General features: G+C 52.7%; 1 protein-coding gene across 1 annotated transcript in view; it reads right to left on the bottom strand.

Moving 5' to 3' along the window:
- The window catches only part of pard3bb (par-3 family cell polarity regulator beta b), a 59397-nt gene that overhangs the window by 28013 nt on the left and 8826 nt on the right, over positions 1-22558 (bottom strand). The window contains exons 3-6 of the mRNA XM_062456228.1: positions 22105-22318; positions 8730-8843; positions 8335-8622; positions 609-729 (exon numbers count right to left, since the gene is read on the bottom strand). Of these exons, the coding sequence (XP_062312212.1) occupies positions 609-729; positions 8335-8622; positions 8730-8843; positions 22105-22318 (737 nt within the window). The remainder of the gene's footprint in view (positions 1-608; positions 730-8334; positions 8623-8729; positions 8844-22104; positions 22319-22558) is intronic.

Genomic DNA, 22558 nt, shown 5'->3' with positions numbered 1-22558 from the left:
ACGCCCTGTACTTAACCAAACACCACACCCTCAGAACAAGCCCGGAAGAGGGTTAGCTCTCAAAAACCACGCGCACACACACGCGCAGATCCTTCTGGTCATCTGCGACAGAACCCACGGACGTGCAGGCTGGCGGGGAATGTTGTCATTCGCCCCAGCTAGCAGGGAGAGTTTGTTAAGAGTCTGAGACAGCAGGATATTCATCAGATTAAACATCCAGACAGAACACCGCCACAGACAACACTGGGCCGCTGGAAACACAAGCTGCTTTGAAGAGATATGTCGGAGCATAAACAGTTCCTTGGGCTACTGTGCAGATCCTACAGTCACAGAGAGAGTGATTCAGCTCTGCTACCTTGGAGAGGCCTTGGTGCCTTTGTGGCAGCGCGGCACAGATGGCGAGGGTTGGAAGAGAGGGTGATGGGGGGGGGGTGCAGGGGAGGGGCACAGTGGAGCTGATCAGGTTGATGTGCCACTCACCCAGTAAGGGGATGGTTGTGAGACAGCGTGTGTGTGTGTGTGTCAGTAACTTTCCAGGAGTGTGTGTGGTAGTCACCCAGGGTTGGCTGTACAGTATTTGAGCGTGTGTGTGTGTGTGAGGGACTCACCCGGTGGGGGTCGTACTCCGGGCCTCGGCGCCGGGCCTCCAGCTCCTCATAGGCCGGTGCTGCTCCCTCCCTCCGAGCCTGCTGGTACTCCCTCCTCAACAGCTGGATACGGTCCACACTGCTGCCGACACACACACACAGAGAGAGAGTGTGTTAGAGACAGATATTAAGGACATCATGAAACGTTTTTTTCATCCAGGGGTGTGATGACCAGCCCCCCTCCAGTCTCCTCCAGGCCCGTGTAGCTCTGCAGTACAGCACGGCAGACCCTCGCCTGGTCTCAAAACCCACCAATCACACGCTATATCTGAGACTCAACCATCCAATGGGAGCACTCACCCCGCATGTCTCAAACAGTGTGTTCTGGCACGTAGGCGTGGAAGTCTGACTGAGGAGATAAAACTGGGCCAGTCATCCGTCGCTGCCTCTCTCCCCGTTATAAACACACACGCACATAATCAATCTCCCTCTTTGTTTGCCATTGTCTCAAGACAAACATCAGCAGTCAGCGTGTCTGTCTGCCACAGGCACCAAGCCCGGCAGGGTTGGCGCTGCAGTAGCACACAAACAACGCACAAGCATACACACACGGCCACACCCACGGTCACACACACATACACAGACACACACACAGCCACACCCACGGTCACACACACTCACAGACACACACACACACAGACACACACACACACACACACACGGTCACACACACTCACAGACACACACACTCACAGACACACACACTCACAGACACACACACACACACAGACACACACACTCACACACACACACTCACAGACACACACACACACAGACACACACACACACAGACCCACACACACACAGACACACACACACACAGACACACACACTCACAGACACACACACACACACAAAGAGAAAGAGACAGACAGAAAAACACACAGGAAACCGTGAAAGTCAATTAGATCTATGTGTCTCCCCTGTGAGCATCCTGATAGCGTGGACGGTTGGTGAGAGCGTTGAGAAGCGACCACTGTGAGCTGTGTGTCTAGCAGCAGCTAGCTGGACGGCCGGTAGGGCCACTGTGAGCTGTGTGTCTAGCAGCAGCTAGCTGGACGGCCGGTAGGGCCACTGTGAGCTGTGTGTCTAGCAGCAGCTAGCAGGACGGCCGGTAGGGCCACTGTGAGCTGTGTGTCTAGCAGCAGCTAGCTGGACGGCCGGTAGGGCCACTGTGAGCTGTGTGTCTAGCAGCAGCTAGCTGGACGGCCGGTAGGGCCACTGTGAGCTGGGTGTCTAGCAGCAGCTAGCTGGACGGCCGGTAGGGCCACTGTGAGCTGTGTGTCTAGCAGCAGCTAGCTGGACGGCCGGTCAATGCAGCTGGCTCTGGCTCCAAGCTTCACACAGAGAGAGGATTAGATTAAGACAAAAACATTAGCCCGTCTTTTTTAAACCTTGTTAGAGGAGGACCCGAGTGCCAGACATTCCTGAGGGATGAGGCGGTGGGAACGGACTCTGCCCAAACCGGCGACGCGCCAGCGACACGCCAAGGACATGCTAGGGAGTGAACGCAGGGCTCAGGGCCAGCGGAACGGAGACGAGCTAGCTAGCTCGCCGCCTGTCAGGAATCTGGACAGACTCTGACTCCTAGTGTTCCACACTAGGACCAGGGGCACAGCACTATGTCACGCAGACATGCCGGATTACCTCCATGCCTCCAGGGTCTAATGTCTATATTGGAGCCATCTATACTAGTCCCCTCACCAGGGCATGGGGGGGGGGAGGCATCGACGCTAGCATACGACATGTGAGGATGGAGAGAGAGACGGATGTGTCCTGTAGCAGACAGGACAGATCCCCCCCCCCCCAATGGTATTCAATTCTACTGTATTCTCTGGTATTCTTTTTTCTAATTCAATTGTGTTGTGTTTTGATTCTATTCCGTTCTGTTATGTCATGTGTGCGTGCGCCAGACATGCTCTCATAGAGAGACAGAGTTGTGGCCGCTGCCGCCCTCTCTCTCTCTCTCTCTCTCCCTCATGCCTCCATTCCAGTGATGGAGGGCCAGAGAGGAGCGGGTGTAAATGTGTGCCGGCATAGATCTTCCGCCCCTTTCCTCTCATGCCCCCCCCCCTCCCCCGACATCCCTCATGGCTAGTTTATGCAATTTATGAGCCCCCGTAAAAAAAAAAAAAAAGAGAGAAAGAGAAAAGGGCAACACACACACGTACTGTACATGCACACACAATCACACACACATACGTATCCACATACACACACAGAGGTATTGATTGGATCTGGGAAACAAGTACTCCATCATAAAACTAAACTTCCATGACTTCACTGTTTAACAGCCAAGTGGCAATTAACAACAATAGAAGTAGGTTAGCGTAGCGCGTTAGCTTTGTTGTGTCAGCTGTACATCATCCTGTAGAGCACTGATGGAAACAGCAGAAATGGGCAATGCTAATGCTAACTCCTGTGCTGCTGTTTCCACTCTCAAAGCTTCAGAAGATCCCTTTCCTGTTGTGAACTATTACAGCTGCACCGCATTCAAACAACACCCGTAAGAATGTCCAGCTATTTAAAATATGCAATCGAAATAGCGTCCCTAGATGTCGATACAAACACGCCCACACAATCCACCCACAGCAAGTCTGGAATCAATAACCTGCTGCGGGGAACCACCATTAGAGTAAAATATGTCTCAACAAGCCCTGCTTTTCATACAGTGGCCCCAGGCGGGTCACAGGTCTCTTAAAACCTGGTTAAGACTGCCGGGCTTGGACACTGTTGGACACATATGGAGAGTGGATGAGGACAGAGAGACGATGAGGAATGAGGAAGCGTCCATGGTGGAGCGCTGAGGGTTTGGCTATGAGAGAGCAGCAGAGGATCGCGCTGGATCGCTGAGGAACCAGGAGGGGCATGTAGAACCTGGCATGTAGAACAGGCTCTGCGTGGTGATCCCGACGGCTCCAGCATCCAGAACAGACTGGAGCTCCAGTGAGATCTCCACGTTCCGCCGGCATCTCCTGCAGCCTTTCTCGGGAACACACAGACGTGGGCTTGCAGTCGATCCTTGAGGGAGTCCAATAGGGAGTTGTAGTCTTTCTCTCCAGCGGGGTAGGAGTGTGTGCGTTCCCTGGTGTGTGCTCGAGAGAATGAGTGGGTCGTTATCAGCTGTGTAGTACATGTACTGGTGGTAGGCCTGACCACAAACAGCAGTCAATACGCAGCCGTCAAACACACTGATACAATCTGTCTCTGCCGGCTGTCAGCGCACAGTTTGCCGCCTATGCGAGGCAACTGACTTCAAAGTGGAAGGTTTTTCTCTTTCGTGACGGTTTCCTCTCTCATTATCTCCCTTTCTGTATTCTCCCCATCTCTCTCTGGCTGGGAGTTTTGCTATGGTTGCTGGTTTCATCCCCTCTCTCCATTCTTTTCATATCTCTCCATCTGATTACTCCTCCGCTACTGTCTGCGGCGTGTTCCATCCCTTCATCCCTCCCTGCAAGACCCTCTCCAGCCCGCTGCGCTCTAATTGGTCGACGTTTTCTCTAATGAAATTTGACAACAAAAGATAGCTCCGTCTGACAGGTGGGCTGCCGCGCCGCTAACAGGAAGTGACACCGCTTTCTAAACGCCGTTTGCAATCGCGGCCGTAATTAGGGATGTTGCAGCCGCCATAACATCATTTAGACAGGGTCGGCCGGGGGACGGTACCTCCGCGCGGGCGACGCCGTGGCCCCGATGACATGGCTGCTCTACTGATGAAACGCCAGCGACCACGTCGCCATCACGCACTCTCTCTCTGTCACATCTCTGTAACTACCTCGCCCATCTCGCCACGTTTCTCGTTTTCCCCTGAAAGCCTTAATTGTGCTTCTTAAATGAGTGAAGCCAGCCTCTTCAAGCGGTTCAGCTGGAGGAGCTAAAATTAGGGTGATGTGTTGAATACCAATCAGAGCTATTTAAGATGTTCCTCTGGAAGGGTTTGGTCGCTCCTGCTCTCAACCTCTCCCGACTCACAAAACCACAGTGCCACTCAGACCTGTTGCTAAGCTACCGGATGCAACAGTAGGGAACCATTAAAAGGATGGTTCCCCGCGTGTGTGTGTGTTTGTGCGCGTCTCGGTACATGTGTGTGTCTCCCCGTGTGTGTGTGTGACGCGCACGTACAAGCACGCACATACGTCCTTTGTGTGGAATATATTTTCAAGTTCTTGAGCAAATATGAGAGGCGGAAATCACAGAGGGAGAGGAGGTGGGGGGGAGAGAGACAGAGGGGAGGATGGAGGCTGATGAAAGCGAGGGAACAGGAAGGGCCGAGGGAGACGAGTGCCACTTGTACTCTGCGCTCGAAATTAGCCCCGGTGAATCAGACCGACCGGGGGTCTCTGGACCCCCTCCCTCCCCCTCCCGCTTTCCCTCATCCCCTGCTCTGGTCTGTGCCTCTCTCTCACCCTCCCGCTCATCCCCTGCTCTGGTCTGTGCCTCTCTCTCACCCTCCCGCTCATCCCCTGCTCTGGGGTCTGTGCCTCTCTCTCACCCTCCCGCTCATCCCCTGCTCTGGGGTCTGTGCCTCTCTCTCACCCTCCCGCTCATCCCCTGCTCTGGTCTGTGCCTCTCTCTCACCCTCCCGCTCATCCCCTGCTCTGGGGTCTGTGCCTCTCTCTCACCCTCCCGCTCATCCCCTGCTCTGGTCTGTGCCTCTCTCTCACCCTCCCGCTCATCCCCTGCTCTGGGGTCTGTGCCTCTCTCTCACCCTCCCGCTCATCCCCTGCTCTGGGGTCTGTGCCTCTCTCTCACCCTCCCGCTCATCCCCTGCTCTGGTCTGTGCCTCTCTCTCCCCCTCTCCCCCTGGTCCCTTCCACGCTCGCTCCTTATGATTATCCGTCCCTACATTAACCATCAAACTTTTTCTCTCTCTCTCCACTGTCCACCTCTGTGCTCTCACATTTAGACTTCCATTTGAACCCAGGTCCCCAGTCTGGCCACCTGCAGGAAGAGGAGGAAGAGGAGGAGGAAGACTAGAGGAACAGGTCTCAAGGAAAGCGCAGCACTTAGGCAGTACAGCTTGGCACACTTTAAAAGCAAGAGTGTGTATGTGTATGTGTGTACATGTGTAAATATGTATTTGTGTGTGTTCATGTGTGTGCGTGAATGTGTGTATGTGTGAGAGACAGAGAGAGAGAGAGAGAGAGAGAGAGAGAGAGAGAGAGAGAGAGAGAGAGAGAGAGAGAGAGAGAGAGAGAGAGAGAGAGAGAGAGAGAGGGAGGGAGGGAGACAGAGAGACAGAGGGAGAGAGAGGGAGATAGAGATAGAGGGAGAGAGAGAGGGAGAGAGAGATAGAATGGGAGGGAGAGACGGAGAGGGAGGGAAAGAAAGCGGGCGTCGTAGCACTCATTCAGCTCACAGAATGGCTGATTAATTAAGAGGGAGAAAAGCACTCCAGCGCTCACCCAACCAACACTAAAAGCTTTTCTTCCCCATCTATTGATTTCTATAATTATTTGGATGGCAGGCCCACTGGATTGCGAGAGAGCAGGAGAGAAGTCCAAACTACAGCTCCTCTCGATGGGAGAGAAGCTCTATTATCTATCTGAGGAGGTGCTCTGTGTGCTGCGAAAGAAAGGAACACAAGGAGAGAGAGGAGAGACGAGAGGAGAAGAGGAGGGGAGGAGGAGAGGGACGGGGAACAGGTGACGAGAAGCTAGGAAAACAGGGGAGAGGAGGGGAGGGGAGAAGAGAGGCTAGCAGAGGGGAAAAGAAGAGAGAAAGGGAGAGCGGGGGAGCAGGCAGGCACACAGGGGAGAGGAGGACTCGTGTTTTGTCCGCGTGATGTGGAGTGCCCTGGGTAGAGTGTGTTGTTCAGTCTTGTAGTTTGTGTAGGGCAGTGTTCATGGAGGGGAGCAGCTCTGTTGAATGGGCACCTCGTCATCCTTGCTCTACCTTTCCCTCTCTGAATGTTTTTTTTTCTACTGTACAGTCTCTCTCTCCCCCCATCCCTCTCCTCTCTCTCCCCCTCCCTCTCCTCCCTCCCTCTCTCCTCCTTCTCCCCCAATCCTCCCTATCCTCCCACCACCTCTCTCTCACCATCCCTCTCCTCTCTCCCCCCGCCCCTCTCTCCCAGGCCTCTCAGGGGACTCAATGATTACTTTCTAATTGGACGAGAGCGCCCTGGAGGTCGTGGTTGTTATAGTAACTTGTGGAAGCGCGCAGGGTCGGCCTCTTCAGTCATGGAGGGGCGGCACTTGGCCGTAGACGAAGGGCAGGGGGGGGGGGCTCTTCAGAGAGCAGACCTGGGAGTGGGGGAGTGGGGGGGACAACACAAGTACCCACTCTCCTCCACAAGGACCCCTCAAGAGCTGCCGCTCCTTTCATCCCTCCATCCCATCCGGCCGCCCCCAGCCTCCACCCTTCAGTCAGATGAAAGAGAGGAGCGGAGGAGAAGAGGTGCGTTTTGGGAGGGGGAGGGAGGGGAGGGAGGGGGCTGGAGGGTCTAGCGTCCGGGCGATAAGAGGATGGAGGGAGGACGAGGAAGAATGGAGCTTTGTGGGGACTGTGGGACTGTGTGAGGGAGGGAGACACGGCAACAATGACAGGCTAGTCTTCCTCGTCGTCCTCTTCCTCATCCTCCTCTTCCTCATCCTCCTCTTCCTCATCCTCTCTGTCCAATGTCACAAGGGTGGTTTGGAAACCGTGCCACTCTGGAACCCTTGGACTCTCTCCTCAAAACATTTCCCTCGGCAGGGTTCTGTCAGGAAGTTGAACGTGAAAGTGTGTACTGTACAGGCAAATCCATTATGAATGCATATGTGTGTGTGTGTCTTTGTGTGTGTGTGTTTGCAGGGGAGATAACCACCTTGGGGTGGTCTTGTCTCCCTCAGAGCAGCAGCAGAGAAATGAGGCCAGATTGGTGGATAGACAGACAGGAATATAGAGAGAGAATAAACACTGGAAACAGTAATATAGGAGAGGACAGTGTACACACAGGAGACGGTAATATAGGAGAGGACAGTGTACACACAGGAGACGGTAATATAGGAGAGGACAGTGTACACACAGGAGACGGTAATATAGGAGAGGACAGTGTACACACAGGAGACAGTAATATAGGAGAGGACAGTGTACACACAGGAGACGGTAATATAGGAGAGGACAGTGTACACACAGGAAACGGTAATATAGGAGAGGACAGTGTACACACAGGAGACAGTAATATAGGAGAGGACAGTGTACACACAGGAGACAGTAATATAGGAGAGGACAGTGTACACACAGGAGACGGTAATATAGGAGAGGACAGTGTACACACAGGAGACGGTAATATAGGAGAGGACAGTGTACACACAGGAAACAGTAATATAGGAGAGGACAGTGTACACACAGGAGACAGTAATATAGGAGAGGACAGTGTACACACAGGAGACAGTAATATAGGAGAGGACAGTGTACACACAGGAGACAGTAATATAGGAGAGGACAGTGTACACACAGGAGACAGTAATATAGGAGAGGACAGTGTACACACAGGAGACAGTAATATAGGAGGGGCCCCTGTCCACACAGGAGATGGTAATATAGATGTACAAAATACGAAGTACATACCAAAACACACACACACACACACACAGAGAACACGTGCAGCCACACACGCCTCTGGATCATTTTGCTGCCAGTCCATTCGTTCAGATTCAAACTGCCCCATCTGATTGGCTCTGGAGGGAATGGCCAGACTCACCTGTCAGGGGAGACCGGGGCAGGGTGGGGCGGAGCCCTCTGCTTGTTGACCTTGGCGTACAGTCCGTCCAGGGCCTCCTCGGGGGCGGGGTGCAGGGCGTGGGCGCTGGCGGGGGGGCACTGGGGGGAGGGAGTGCGGGCGGGGTAGGGCGAGCGGGGAGGAGACTGGCGGTCCCGGAAGTTGTTGATGCGTGCGTAGTTAGGGTCGCCGTCATCGTCCTCCACGTCGGGAGGAGGGCCGCGGCCCCGGGCCTGACGGTCTCGCAGCTCCGAGTGCTTGGCCTCGATCCTGACACACACACACACAGACACACACACACACACAGTGTTGGTGTTCTGACAGAGAGAGCCGGGGTCGTCAGGGCAAGGGGAGAGGCCAGCTGGCTGATCACCCACCTCTCTCTCTCCTCCTTCATCCTCTCCAGCTCCTCCTCGCTCAGCACCTCAGAACGCTGTCTCTGCAGCCCAGCCTTCACCTCCGCCTTCACCTCCGCCTTCTTCTTACCAAACCTGGGGGGACACACAGAGATATGAGAGGGAAGGAGAGCGAGAGAGAGAAGTCGAGAGAAAGAGAGAAAAGAGAGATGACTAGCTGACTAGGGCTGAAGATTCAGGAACATCATCATCAAAATGACACTAAATGTCAATGTAATTATCACCAGTCCACACTGTCATTCAGTGGCAGGGGAGTGTGTGTGAGTGTGAGTGTGTGTGTGTGGCAGTGATAGTGTGTATGATGAGTGTCGAGACCAATGTTGTGTTAACATGAATCATCTCCGCTTCGCAGGCCGAGTCATACACTCCATTCTGTTCTCACATCTCAAGTGTGTGTGTGTGTGCGTGTGCGTGTGTGTGTGTGCACAGATGGAGTCCGGCAGAGCAGAAGTTGTTGAACTCACTGTAACACTGTCAGATGAAACACAAGTCATGTCCCTCAGCCAAACACACCAGTGATAAGTCGTAATATCACCACACACACACACACACACACACACACACACACACACACACACACACACACACACACACACACATGATCTGATCAGAACGATTCTGCTTAAAATGGATCTTACATTCACACAGTCTTCATCTACCACTCCCCCATCTCCGAGCACAGCAGACAGTGTGAAGTCAGTCTGGCTGAGCAGACTACAGACACTAAGCAGTAGCAGTCCACTTCCCAGTCCACTTCCCAGTCCACTTCCCAGTCCACTTCCCAGTCCACTTCCCAGTCCACTTCCCAGTTCACTTCCCAGTTCACTTCCCAGTCCACTTCCCAGTTCACTTCCCAGTCCACTTCCCAGCACTCTGCTGCTCAGCCCTCACGGGGGAACATCACATCTGATGGACTTGTTGTTGTACCAAGATAAACCCATCACTTCTAGTGCCGATGCTTGTCACCACAATTATTGCTGTTTTCTTCCTGTCAATCAAGACACTGACTTTTACATTGTGTGGGATGAACACATTCAAACCATTTTGGGGCATGCACCTGTGTGTGTGCGTGTGCATGCGCTAGGTGATCTCATGCTGCCGCACTGCTGCGCGTGTTTGTCTTCTAGTGTTTTCCTCACAGCATGTTTCACTCATACTGTATCGGAGAACTGCACACACACTCACCTGAGAGAGTTGTACATGGGTGTGTGTGCGTGTGTGTGTGTGTGTGCCTGCGTCACAGGAACAGATCCTTGGTTTCCCACTGTGACTGTCAGTGGGAGCTTCCCATAGTTCCTCTCTTCATCTGCTCTCCCTTGCCGCCCCCCCCCCCCCCCCAGATCTCTCCAGACGGCAGCCTGACATCATGAGTCTGATGTCTGGTCCATCCTCACAGGTGGGGCCCCTCAATCACACAGTTCTACACCTGACAAAGGCCTGTGTGTGTGTGTGTGTGTGTGCGAGAGAGAGAGCATGGAAGTGTGTGTCTGTATGTATGTGAGCGTGCGCAAGCAGATCTGAGTCATGTGTCTATCGACACCTCTCTGCCATCAACGCCTCATCATCTCACACTGCAGTCACCGGGACACTGTTCATCACCCTGACGGACGTGGGCCTCAAGCCGGAACACGCAGTATGCCGCTGTGTCACACCCGGTCCGGTCACACGCGGTCCAGTCACACACGGTCCAGTCACACACGGTCCAGTCACACACGGTCCGGTCACACACGGTCCAGTCACACACGGTCCGGTCACACACGGTCCAGTCACACACGGTCCGGTCACACAGTGCAGGCCTCCACACGTCCCCTCTGACGGAGAGCCGGGTTCGAGAACCCCCTATAGACGCCCGCTGAAGAAGACTCACTGTCAATAAACTGAAGAGAGTACCGAATACTGAATATTCCCCCTGAATATCTGTCTCCCTCTCTCTCTCTCTCTCTCTCCCTCCCTCTCCTCCCTCTCCCTCTCTCTCCCTATGTAACTTAATTGCTATATTTATGTGGTTAGCGGGCTGCTATTTAATCCTGGCCTGGCTGCATGCTCGCCCAGCAGAGCTTCTCAGCCCTGTCATTAGTCCGGCTCCACCGTGGCCAGGAGGGTCAGGTCCCACCGAGACTACCTGCACACTGCTGCTGCCTACACTGTACACTACTGCACATCCCACTGTATACTACTGCACATCCCACTGTACACTACTGCACATCCCACTGTACACTACTGCACATCCCACTGTATACTACTGCACATCCCACTGTACACTACTGCACATCCCACTGTATACTACTGCACATCCCACTGTACACTACTGCACATCCCACTGTACACTACTGCACATCCTACTGTATACTACTGCACATCCCACTGTACACTACTGCACATCCCACTGTTCACTACTGCACATCCTACTGTACACTACTGCACATCCCACTGTACACTACTGCACATCCCACTGTACACTACTGCACATCCCACTGTACACTACTGCACATCCTACTGTACACTACTGCACATCCCACTGTACACTACTGCACATCCTACTGTACACTACTGCACATCCCACTGTACACTACTGCACATCCCACTGTACACTACTGCACATCCTACTGTATACTACTGCACATCCCACTGTACACTACTGCACATCCCACTGTACACTACTGCACATCCCACTGTACACTACTGCACATCCTACTGTATACTACTGCACATCCCACTGTACACTACTGCACATCCTACTGTACACTACTGCACATCCCACTGTACACTACTGCACATCCTACTGGATAAACTACACTATATATACTGTACATACTACTGTATATACTACTGTACATACTACTGTATATACTAATGTACACTGCTGCTGCCTATACTGTAGATACTACTGTATATACTACTGTAAATACTACTATACACACACACAACTGTACATACTGCTGTCTACACACTATATATGATATATAACATAGGCTACTATACACCCCCCTGGCCCCCTCTTAATTGATGAGGATCTGACCATTAGAGGCGTTTAAACCTACTAAACATATAAAGACCCAACATCTGAACCTTGACCTTTACATGATTCATATTTATTTCATGTTTCACAGCCACTCCTGCATCAGCATGGGGCTCATAAAAGGCTGCATTATTAAAAGCAACATTCTGTGGTTGTTGTGAGAGGCAAAGAGCAACAACAATCTTCTATCTTCTGTGGTGCTGTCTGGGGACAGAGGCCTGTTTGAAATGCTTAATAGGGTTGGGGAGGCCTTCTTTCTTGCCAACACAGGGAGTGTATGAGTGCGTGTGTGTGTGTGTGTGTGTGTGTGTATGTGTGTGTGTGTGCGTGTCAGGGGCAGAACTCCTCTCTTATTTCCTAATTAGAGCTACCTGCAGTGTACCAGCGATGCTGCTGTGTTTCCCTCTCTCATCCTCTCTCTCTTCCCTTCCCTTCTGTTCCCCTCTCCCTCACCCTTTTCTCAGCCCCTCCCTCTTTTTTTTGTTTTACATCTCTTCCCCTCATTCCTCAACCCCACCCCCCCCCCCCCTCCCCCCAGTGGACTAGCCCGAGGGCCAATCCACACTGAGGTGAGAGAGGGGTTTCTACTAATTTAATCAGTTTTCCAACCTCCTGCTGTTAGTGTGTGTATTTCCGTGAGCGTGTCTCTCCTCGGTGTGACAAATCAGGACATCTCTCCGTCTAATACTGGCCTGTAGATCCCCCTGCAAACAGCTGTAGTAGCAGGCTTATGCCTTGAACCACTGTGTGTGTCTGTGTGTGTGTGTCTGTGTGTGTGCGTGTGTGTAAACAGCTGAAGTGAAAGGGTTAAGTCTCCAGCCTCCAGTGCACACACAGCCCAGAGTAGATCCCCAGTCTGAGATATAAGAGGGTCAACAGGCTGGCTGAGGCTACACAGATCCCTGCTGATGCAGGGGATGCCCTACAGTACACACACACGCGTGCGCGCGCACACACACACACACACACAGAAGCAGTTCTTAACTCGACAGAAAGGGGGTGTAGAGAGAGTGAGCAAGGAAGACAGAGAGAAATAAAGACAGAGATAGGCAGAGAGAGAGCGAGAGAGAGCGAGATAGAGACAAAGTGTGAGAGAAAGACAGGCAGAAAGAAAGACAGGGAGAGAAACAGTGAGAGAGACAGAGATAGAGTGACAGAGGGAAAGGGTGAGATAGAGAGATAGAGAGAGAGATAGTTAGATAAAGAGAGGGAGACAGAGAGGAAAGTAGTTGCGGAGGACACCTGCAGACCAGAGAGAAGCCTGGCTGGTTTCATTATCTCTCCCAGCAGACCCTCTATATTCATTACTGTCTGTCCTGGGAGTCTGGACACACACAGACACCACACACACACACACACACACACATCACACAGCCATAGGCATGGACAGAAGGAGAGAGGAGGAGAATTGCAAAGAAAGAGAGAAAAGAAAGAATTTGCACACCAGGGAGACACGGACAAACTCGCCCTCACAGAGAGAAGAGAGGGAGGAGCCAGGAGGAAGGAGGAAGAACGTTCCAGGCTCGGGCGACGCAGGGCACGAGGAGGAGGAGGAGGAGAGATGTAGGGATACAAGAAGCCATGTGAAAGGAAGGAAGCGAGCGTCCGTTCTAATCAGGCAGGGAGATGGCAGCGGGGCGATGATGTCACAATGCCACCTTTGACCTCTCCCGCCGGCCGGAGAAATAATGAGACGGCATTGTCATGGCAACCGAATGGGTGCCAGTTCTGGAAAGCGAATGGACCAATCAGAGGACATGGGTGCGGAGTCTCGGGGGTGAAGATCCATCACCCGTGTCTTCACTAACCACCCCAGTTTAACCTTCACACATCCAGGGCCACGAGCCGAGCACCGTTAGCGAGCGGATGCACAACCTGATTAGCGTTCGGCCACGGGAAAACCCGCTTGGGGGAATAATCAACCAATTAGCATGCAACGTGCGTGCAAAAGAACGAGTGATTACTTGAAGGCCCTTCAGTCATAGGAGGAGCAGGTGGACAAGAGGAACGCAGGAACGCCCCGAGAAACCAGTGCGGACGTCACTTGCGCTGTCGTTCTTTTCGCTTCTGTCCTCCTCCCTCCGCCTTCCCTGGCCACGCCTCCGCCGGATCTGATTGGGGCGACGGTGGCTGTGTGATTGACATGTGTGACATCAGTGGGTGACACCACAAAGACGTCCTTTCTCTGCGCTTGACTGGCGTCTGGCAGGTCCCGCCCCCTCCAGCAGACTCTCTAATTATTACACAATGAGATGCGGCTCTGTCATAGTCGAGGTAGAACAGATGTTAACACCACAGATGTTAACCCTCTCTCTATCTTTCTCTGTTCCGATCTCTTTCTCTCTCTCACTCTGTCTGTCTGTCTCTCTCTCTGTGTCTCTCTCTCTCTGTGTCTCTCTCTCTCTCTCTCTCTGTGTCTCTCTCTGTCTCGGTCTCTACCAGAAACATTCCCATCCAGCGAAGATCTCATCCAGTAAAGATCTCCCTCCTGAGCTATGAGGTAGCGAGGTCCAGAACTGACTGAGTCAACCTATTCTCGCCCTCACTTTGTCTCTGGCAGATGAAACAACGTTATTGATCTCCATTTCCTGGTCTTGTCAGTCATGACAGGTCAGAACCCTTCCTGGAAGAGGCCTGGGTCCTGTCCTCCAGCCAGAACACACACCGGTCCCTCCCTCTGGCCTCAAAGGAGAACACACTGATCACTCACACAGAGAGATTCTGGCCAGGGCTGCTTCCGGACTCCCATTGACCAATCAATGGCTTACCAGCCTTCATGTTGAGCCCCAGCTCAGCTAGACCCAGAAGGACCAGGAGAGACCCACCAGAGACAGGGGGAGATCATTCAAGACTGGGGACGGCCAGGAGAGAGACCAACAAAGACCATGGAAGACCACCAAAAGACCAGGAGAGATCATTTAAGACCAGGAGAGATTACTAAAGACCCGGAGAGACATCAAAGGGCCAGGAGAAACCAGCAGGACTGGGAGGAAGCAAGACGAGCAACAGATTGATCCCAGGATGCCGGCTGTGGAGCAGGGCATTAGAGCAGTATAGATCTGAAGGTTAACACTCTGCCACTCCACACACAGTCTCCTCCTCTGTTCTCTAAGAGGTGCTTAACCTTTCTCTCTCGCCGTCTCTCCCTCACATATAGATACACAGACACACACAAACACAAAGATGCACACACATGTGAAACGCACACACACACACTCTCCCTTTCAGCGGCCTCAGAAATAATGGCAGGGGAAGCCAATCAATAGCTCTCTAGTAGATGACGGTCATTCAGGCCATAATTGCGTCCGAGGTGCATTTTCTACAGCAGGAGACATAACTGACCCTTTCATCTAGCAGCCCCCAGCCCGACAACAACTCCAACAGAACCGGAGGGGCTCCTAATAGCCCCCAGCATGAGGGGGCCCTCCCAGACCACACAATGGAGCACTTCACAAACAGATGTACTGCATTTGGCCAGTGGGAGGGAACTGAAAGGGGAATATGAAGGACAGGGGGCCTACAGTACACACACACACAGGTGTAGATCCACGCACACACACACACACACACACACACACACACACAGGTGTAGACCCACACACACATACAAACACACACACACACACAGGTGTACACCCACACACATGCACAAAACACATGCACACAAACTCGCACACAGGTGCACACCCGCCCACCCACACACAGACAGACAGACAGACAGGTGAGAGGAAAACAGGCTGTTTGCCCCATAGTTCAAGGCCTATGTTGTGTTCCTCTCTGCTCAGTCAGACAAGGTGGTGACAGCAGCAAGGCTGTTAGCTAACACTGTTACATCTGCGCCCGGCCGGCCGGCGCTGTCACAGGCCGCCCCCGCGCCACGCCACACCTCGGCGGCGGCGAGAACAGGGCGGGCGTCAGGAATACATTAGCGAGTCCTCGCACACCGTCGCCAGCAAGGGAGTAATGGCAGATCGATGCCGACGACAAACCTGCTAATTATGTACCGAGACGGAGATGGAGGACATCAGCGGGGGGGGGGGGGGATGTTAAAGTTGAGAGGCTGGCAGAGTCAGGGATGTCCGTCTGTTCTGGCATGTGAATGTGTGCGCGTGCGTGTGCCCGGAAAAAAAAGGACACGAGCGAGAGAGAGAGAGAAGGAAAAAAAGAGATAGAGAGAACGACTAGAGAATGGCAGAGAGCGAAAGAGAGAGAGAGAGAATGTCCTTCTGTTCTGGCTGTGCGTGCGAGGTGCGTGTACCTCGGTGTGTGTGTTCTAGCGCGTGTGTGTGTGTGTGTGTGGGAGAGAGAAGAGGAACAGAACAGAGGGGGTGACGGCTTGAGAACAGCCAAACGGATGGCGGTGGTCTCTTGAGCTGAGCATTTGGTTCGGGACGGGGACACAGGCCTTCTGGGCGGCCTGGTTCTGGGTCTGGAGGGCGGGGGATGGACATTCTGGTTAGGGTCTGAAGGGAGGGGCTGGCGGGGCAGACGGACAGGGGTCTGGACAGACAGATATCCCAGAAGGCCTTGCCACCACTCTGGTGATGTCTGCCACAGACATACTGTGCTGCCCAGCCTCTCACATTCAGAGCTCGGCGACCATGTGGCTCCAGCTAAAGGCCAGCTCTCTGCGTCCTCACTCGTCTAGTGCTGTCTGGGTGGAGCGAGCAGGAGGCACGACAGGAGCCGGCCCGACTTGGAGCCCTGACGCACAGATGGAGAGACAGAGAGGGAGGGAGAGGGTAAGGGAGAGAGAGAGAGAGCCGTGACCAATCCGGTTTGATCGGCTCATCAATATGCATGAGGCTCCCGCCAACTGGAACGCGTCGACACACTGACAGATGATTGACGGGTCACGTTAACTTGCATCAAGCTCACAGTCACTTTAACAAGGACCCCCATTAAGGAGATATGATTGCATTGTTTTTTAAGATGCATACTATATGTGGCCTAATGCACAAGGATGTCGTTTTAGGAAGATCAAACAAACATCTATAAACAATGTCTGAGTGTCTGATCATACTGTAGTGGACTTCCTGGCTAGCTGATTGAATGGTTGTCTGTCTCTGGAGGGAACAGACAAGACAGTCAGAAGGGCTAATAGCATCAATACTATCAATAGCCCTTTAGTCTAGACACCGTCTCTTATTGTTAAACATTGGCCATGTTGCCAATTAGACCAGACCAGGCCAGACCAGACCAGACCAGACGGACACGGGGAGAGGACAGAGTCTCACACCTCAGGATGTCAGACAGACAGCATCATTAGTGCAGGGCCGGGGAGGTCACCGCGGCGACCATCACCATCCTCATTATCTGTGCTCCCTCGCCTGCTGGTTCTGGATCATTGCTCTGCTGCTCTACGAAGGCCAAGTCTCTGGCCCGGCGTGCACATTCCTGGAAGTGCAGGGTCAGACACTGTGTGTCAACGTGTTTGTATGTGTATGTGTGCACGTGTATGTGAGCATTGCGTGTGTGTGTGTGCTGTTCATCCCATAGCGTTAGAACGCCCAACTGTCATGGGGTTTTTGATTCTGTGTGGACCGGGTCGGGACCCCCTCACCCTGCAGTGGAACCTCACCCTCAGAACATGCGGGTCAGCCGACCCAGAACCAGAGAGCTTTCATCCCCATGTGGCTGCAGAGAAATGACTCTGAACTAATACTGGGCGATGGAGCTTCCCAGGGCCCCAGCCAAGCAGAGCGGAGATCAAAGCTACTCAAGAGTCCCCATCGTTTTGAATTTCTTCCTTTTTTAACAGTTGGCCGCCCATCTGTGAGCGAGGGACGCAAAGAGACTCTGGAAGACTCCGGAACTTCTCACTCAAGAGAGGAAGAAGTTCAACTTCAGGAGTTGGTGGGTTGTAAGCTAGCTAGACCTAGCTTACAACCCACCAACCCTCGGAGGCGGTGAGGTCCCCAGCCTCAGGAGGTCCCCAGCCACGTCACGTGGCTGAGCGTCAGGTGGCTGAGCGGTTAGGGTATCGGGCTGGTAATCTGAAGGTTGCCGGTTCGATTCCCGGCCGTGTCAAATGACGTTGTGTCCTTGGGCAAGGCACTTCACCCTACTTGCTTCGGGGGGAATGTCTCTGTACTTACTGTAAGTCGCTCTGGATAAGAGCGTCTGCTAAATGGCTAAAATGTAAATGTCTAATTTGAGCTGTTATCTAATCAGGGAGTGTGTGTGTTTGTATGCGTGGATGAGAGATGTGTGTGTGTGTGATGGTGATGAGGTACTGTAGTGATGAGAAAAAGGCAGACTGATCATTCGGAGTGAGGCTGAAGATATGACGCATTCTCTCGCACTCGCACTCTCTCTCATGGTCTCACTCTCAGCCTCACCAGCACAATCAAGTGTTCACCTCCAGGTTCTGATGTTCAGAACATTATCTTAATCAGGATGGTTCTGTCTGGATCAGAGCAGGGTGATTGAAGTGCTATCAGAGCACAGCTCAGGTGATTCGGATGAAAAGAAAGAGAGCGAGAGACGGAGAGAGGGAGAGAAAAAGAGCAAGGGGTGTAATGAACCTCATTTAATCTTTCACCACATATGGACTCCCAGAATGCACCCTGCACTACACTACCCCATCTCTACCAACACACTGCAGCCCCGACCGTTTCAAACAACACCGACAGCCCAGTGAGGTGTGTGTGTGTTGCCACAGTGCTGCTGTTGACTGAGTCAGTAGGGCAGTGATGGGTTCAGCAGGGTCCTGTCAATCAGCAAGCAACAGCAGTAGGAAGGACGAGAAGGAGGAGGAGAAGGAAAGAGAGAGAGAGATGAAAGGAGACAGAAGGAGGGATCGCTAACAGACAGTCTAGCTCCCCAGAGTCGAAGCGATTGTTTCTGACTCTCTCTCTCTGTCTCTTTCTTTCTCCTTCCCTCTCTCTCTCCCCCTGTCTCTCTCTCTCTCTCTCCCCCCCTGTCTCTCTCTCTCTCTCTCCCTCCCTCTCTCTCTGGGCTCTGAAAGGGAATATTTAAAGAGGACCATCTGCAGTGTGTCCTCCTAGCTCCATTTAGAGTCTATTAGCAGACACACTGTGGACAAGACTCTTAGAACCTCCTCCACAGCCTGTCACACACACACACCCAAACACAACACACACACACACACCCAAACACAACACACACACACACACACCCAAACACAACACACACACACACACTCCCACACAAACAGATATTGTGGAGGTGGTTTGGAAGCTTATGATAGTCCTGTCTGAGCCTTGTGAAGTCATGCCACCGTGGGACCAGAGATGTCCTCTTGGTCTGGAGGAAGACTCGGTCCTAACGAGTGTGTCACTTCACTGTAGCCTCCCCGGGCTTCTGAGACAACAGGGTTTAATTGGCAGAGAGAAGAGAATTACCCATCTGTCATCTGTTAAACAGCCTCACGCTGTTCCTTCTGAAACACACACACACACACACACAGTGACACGAGCACACACACTCCGCTCCCTCCGATGGCACAGAAGGAAAGAAAGGCCGCAGTGAGAGAAGAGTGCCAGTTAACTAGCATGATCCTTAGCTAACGATCCATCGCTGCTGTACAGTGCGCCTGGGCTGTCCTGAGAGCCTCCACTGATCCTGGACTAACTGGGAAGTTAGGTGCCATCACAGCAGCCCTGAGGTCCAGGGTCTGGGCTCGTTGAAACCCCATTCCTCAGTGTTGGACGGGGAGTGGTGTTTTGGGTTCCCTTGGCTGAAGGTTACAGATCCCCAGAGGGCTGGGAACTGTTGCAGCAGGAGACCTGAGAGTCGAGGAACCTAATGGGGATCCATCCATCCACCATTTTATCCATCTATCCATCATTTCATTATCCACTCAGCCTACTCAGCTGGGCTCTGCAGCCGACACAGAATGGGGGAAAAAACCTGTGTGTGATTTCGACATGAGAGTCCTTCTGAAAAGCCACACTCCGCTGCGCCAACAAGCCCGCCCTCGGAGGTTACGGGGGCGGAGCTTGTCGTCAGGGGACATAAGCCCCTCCCCCAATGGAGTGACCGGAGACATACGTTCATACCGGCTCTTGTGGCAGAGGAAGAAAGAGGGGACTCGTTGAAGTGCCCCAATTAAATATAATCATCTTAAATGAAGGTCATTATGTAATATTTCACTTTTAAGTCACATGTAATGCTGACAGATAATAGTCCAGATAAAAGCAGCGAGTTGCTGGAAGTCTGGAAGTGTTTTGCGTCCTCTTGGGTTCACAGAGTTTTCTCTGTTTTGGAGATTTGGGCCTCGCTGTTTCACAGATGAAATTGCATCTGAGCGTTCCCATAGATAGCTATCACAGTAATAACCTCAGAGTATTTCATTAAGGTAACGACTCTGCAGCCAAGGGAACGACTCAGGGACTAGTTTTGACTTTTACCCAGAAACAACTTCCCATTCATACTTTCTACAGGGACATTTTCAGAATAACACCTTTGATTAACATCTTGTTCTACATCAAGATCACACCTTTTCGTTTTATATTAGGTATGCGTCTGTGTGTGTGTGTGTAGGATTGCCAGGGACTAACTAGGTTCCATCTGTTAGGTAGGCATAGAACATTCTAATTGTCCTGTTCCACCACCTGGGGCTCTGACATGCCTCCCTGGAGATCCTTCACCAATCACAGCACAGGGACACTACAGTTGCTGCACATCAACAGAACAGACCCTGAAGTAACAAAACACTGGTGTCCAGTACTGGGTAGGTTTTGTGTGTGTGTGTGTAAGGAGAATGTTGATATATCTCTTGATCTATTAAGAGAAACTGAACGCACTAGCTGGTTGCTGATTGTCTTTGTTATATAGTGTCACGTCTCTTTCACCAAGTCTATCAACTTCTAACAAACACGCACGCACGCACACACACTCACACGGGCCGTGCCTGGGACTTGAATAAGACAGATTAATGTATTCTTCTCCGTGAACAGCAAGTGCTCTCGCCACATCTGGAACAGGAACACCGCAGTAATTTTAGGCCCATTACACACACACACACACACACACACACACACACACACACAGACAGACAAACAGACACACAGGGAGGAAGAACCGAGGGAAAGGTTGAGGGAGGAGGAAAATGGAGGAGGATGGGAGAGGACGCTGAAGGGAGAGGCTGGGAGAGAGGTTGAGGGAGAGGCTGGGAGAAAGGTTAAGGGAAGAGGCTGGGAGAGAGGTTGAGGGAAGAGGCTGGGAGAGAGGTTGAGGGAGAGGCTGGGAGAGAGGTTGAGGGAGAGGCTGGGAGAGAGGTTGAGGGAGAGAGGTTGAGGGAGGAGGCTGGGAGAAAGGCTGAGGGAGAGGCTGGGAGAGAGGTTGAGGGAGAAGGCTGGGAGAGAGGTTGAGGGAGGAGGCTGGGAGAAAGGCTGAGGGAGGAGGTTAAGGGAGAGGCTGAGTGAGAGGTTAAGAGAGAAGGCAGTCCATCAGTAGAGTGGAGCAGGATTAGCCCGGCCCAGCCGGGACAGGAGACAGTCAGACTAAACACCGTGACCTTGAGTCCAGACTATGGAGCTCAGGCAGAAGACAGGCCCAACACCTCAAACTCTCTGGTTTCCCTTATCCTCTCTCTTCCCTCTCTCCTCTCTCTTCCCTCTCTTCCCTCTCTTCCCTCCCTATCTCTCTCCATCTCTGCCCTCCTGCTGCTCTAGTGCCCGGTGCCCGTTCTGACCAGTGCCCAGCCCAGTGCCAGCCACATTAGCACCATTAAAACTGTAATTGGCTCACAGGTTTTCACATCCAGGGGACCCCACGCTCATATTAACGCACACACACACCAACTCACACTCACACACTCAGTCAATCAACCCCCCTCCAGTATCGCCGTGGGGGCAGGCTGGCACAGCAGTGACATGGAGAGGGGGCGCCATATGGATGCCCGCTGTAGCCCACTCTGTTTAACACCTCCCTCTCTCCTCCTCCCGTTCTCTCTCTCCTCTACCCATTCTCTCTCTCTCTCTCTCTCTCTCTCTCTCTCTCTCTCTCTCTCTCTCTCTTCTACCCAATGTCTTCTCCTCCAGCCTCTCTCTCTCTTTCCTCCACCGGTTCTTAATCTGAACCTGTCTCTCTCTTTGCCCGTCTCTCTCTCTCTCTCTCTCTCTGTCTGTCTCTCTCTCCTCCACACTGGCGTCCGCCACGCCACTCTCGGCTGGGCAGGCGAGCCCTGGACAGATGCCCGTACCCGTAGCGACGCCTCTGGCATTGGCATGCCCTCAGTTCAGCCCCCAATCACACATCTCATTAGCAGGCCACAGGCCTGTCCACACACACCCTCACACTGCAGAGGGCAACTGTAGACACACACGCACACACACCAGTAGGCCTTACCTCAGTAGTCCGAAGCCTTTCTTCTTGGTCTTCTTGTCCGGCTCCTCCCCCTCCTCGGCCCTCTTCTTCCCCCTCTCCTTCTCCTTTCCTTTGGTCTTGTCTTTCTTCTTTCCCTTGTCCTTCTTCTTCTTGTCTTTCTTGCCCTCCTCAGTCTCCTGGCGCGACGAGCCGCTGGCGGGCGTGTCACGGCCGGAACTCTGCTCCGACAGGTCATCTGAGAGGACACACACACACACACCTGTTACACGACATAAGACACACAAGTTACACAGCAATAGATACACACACACACTCGCCAGTTACACTACACTAGACACGCGCACACATCGTTCCCCCCGGCATGCACATAGAGACACAACCACACACAAACACACACTGTTTACCTTGCCCAAACACATTCCAAATCAAATCAGTTGTGCTCAATGGAGATCATCTAATAACTTTATGGTTGAAT

Source organism: Osmerus eperlanus, chromosome 3, assembly GCF_963692335.1.
Source record: "Osmerus eperlanus chromosome 3, fOsmEpe2.1, whole genome shotgun sequence".
Taxonomy (NCBI): domain Eukaryota; kingdom Metazoa; phylum Chordata; class Actinopteri; order Osmeriformes; family Osmeridae; genus Osmerus; species Osmerus eperlanus.
This window is presented reverse-complemented; position numbering and strand designations above follow the sequence as displayed.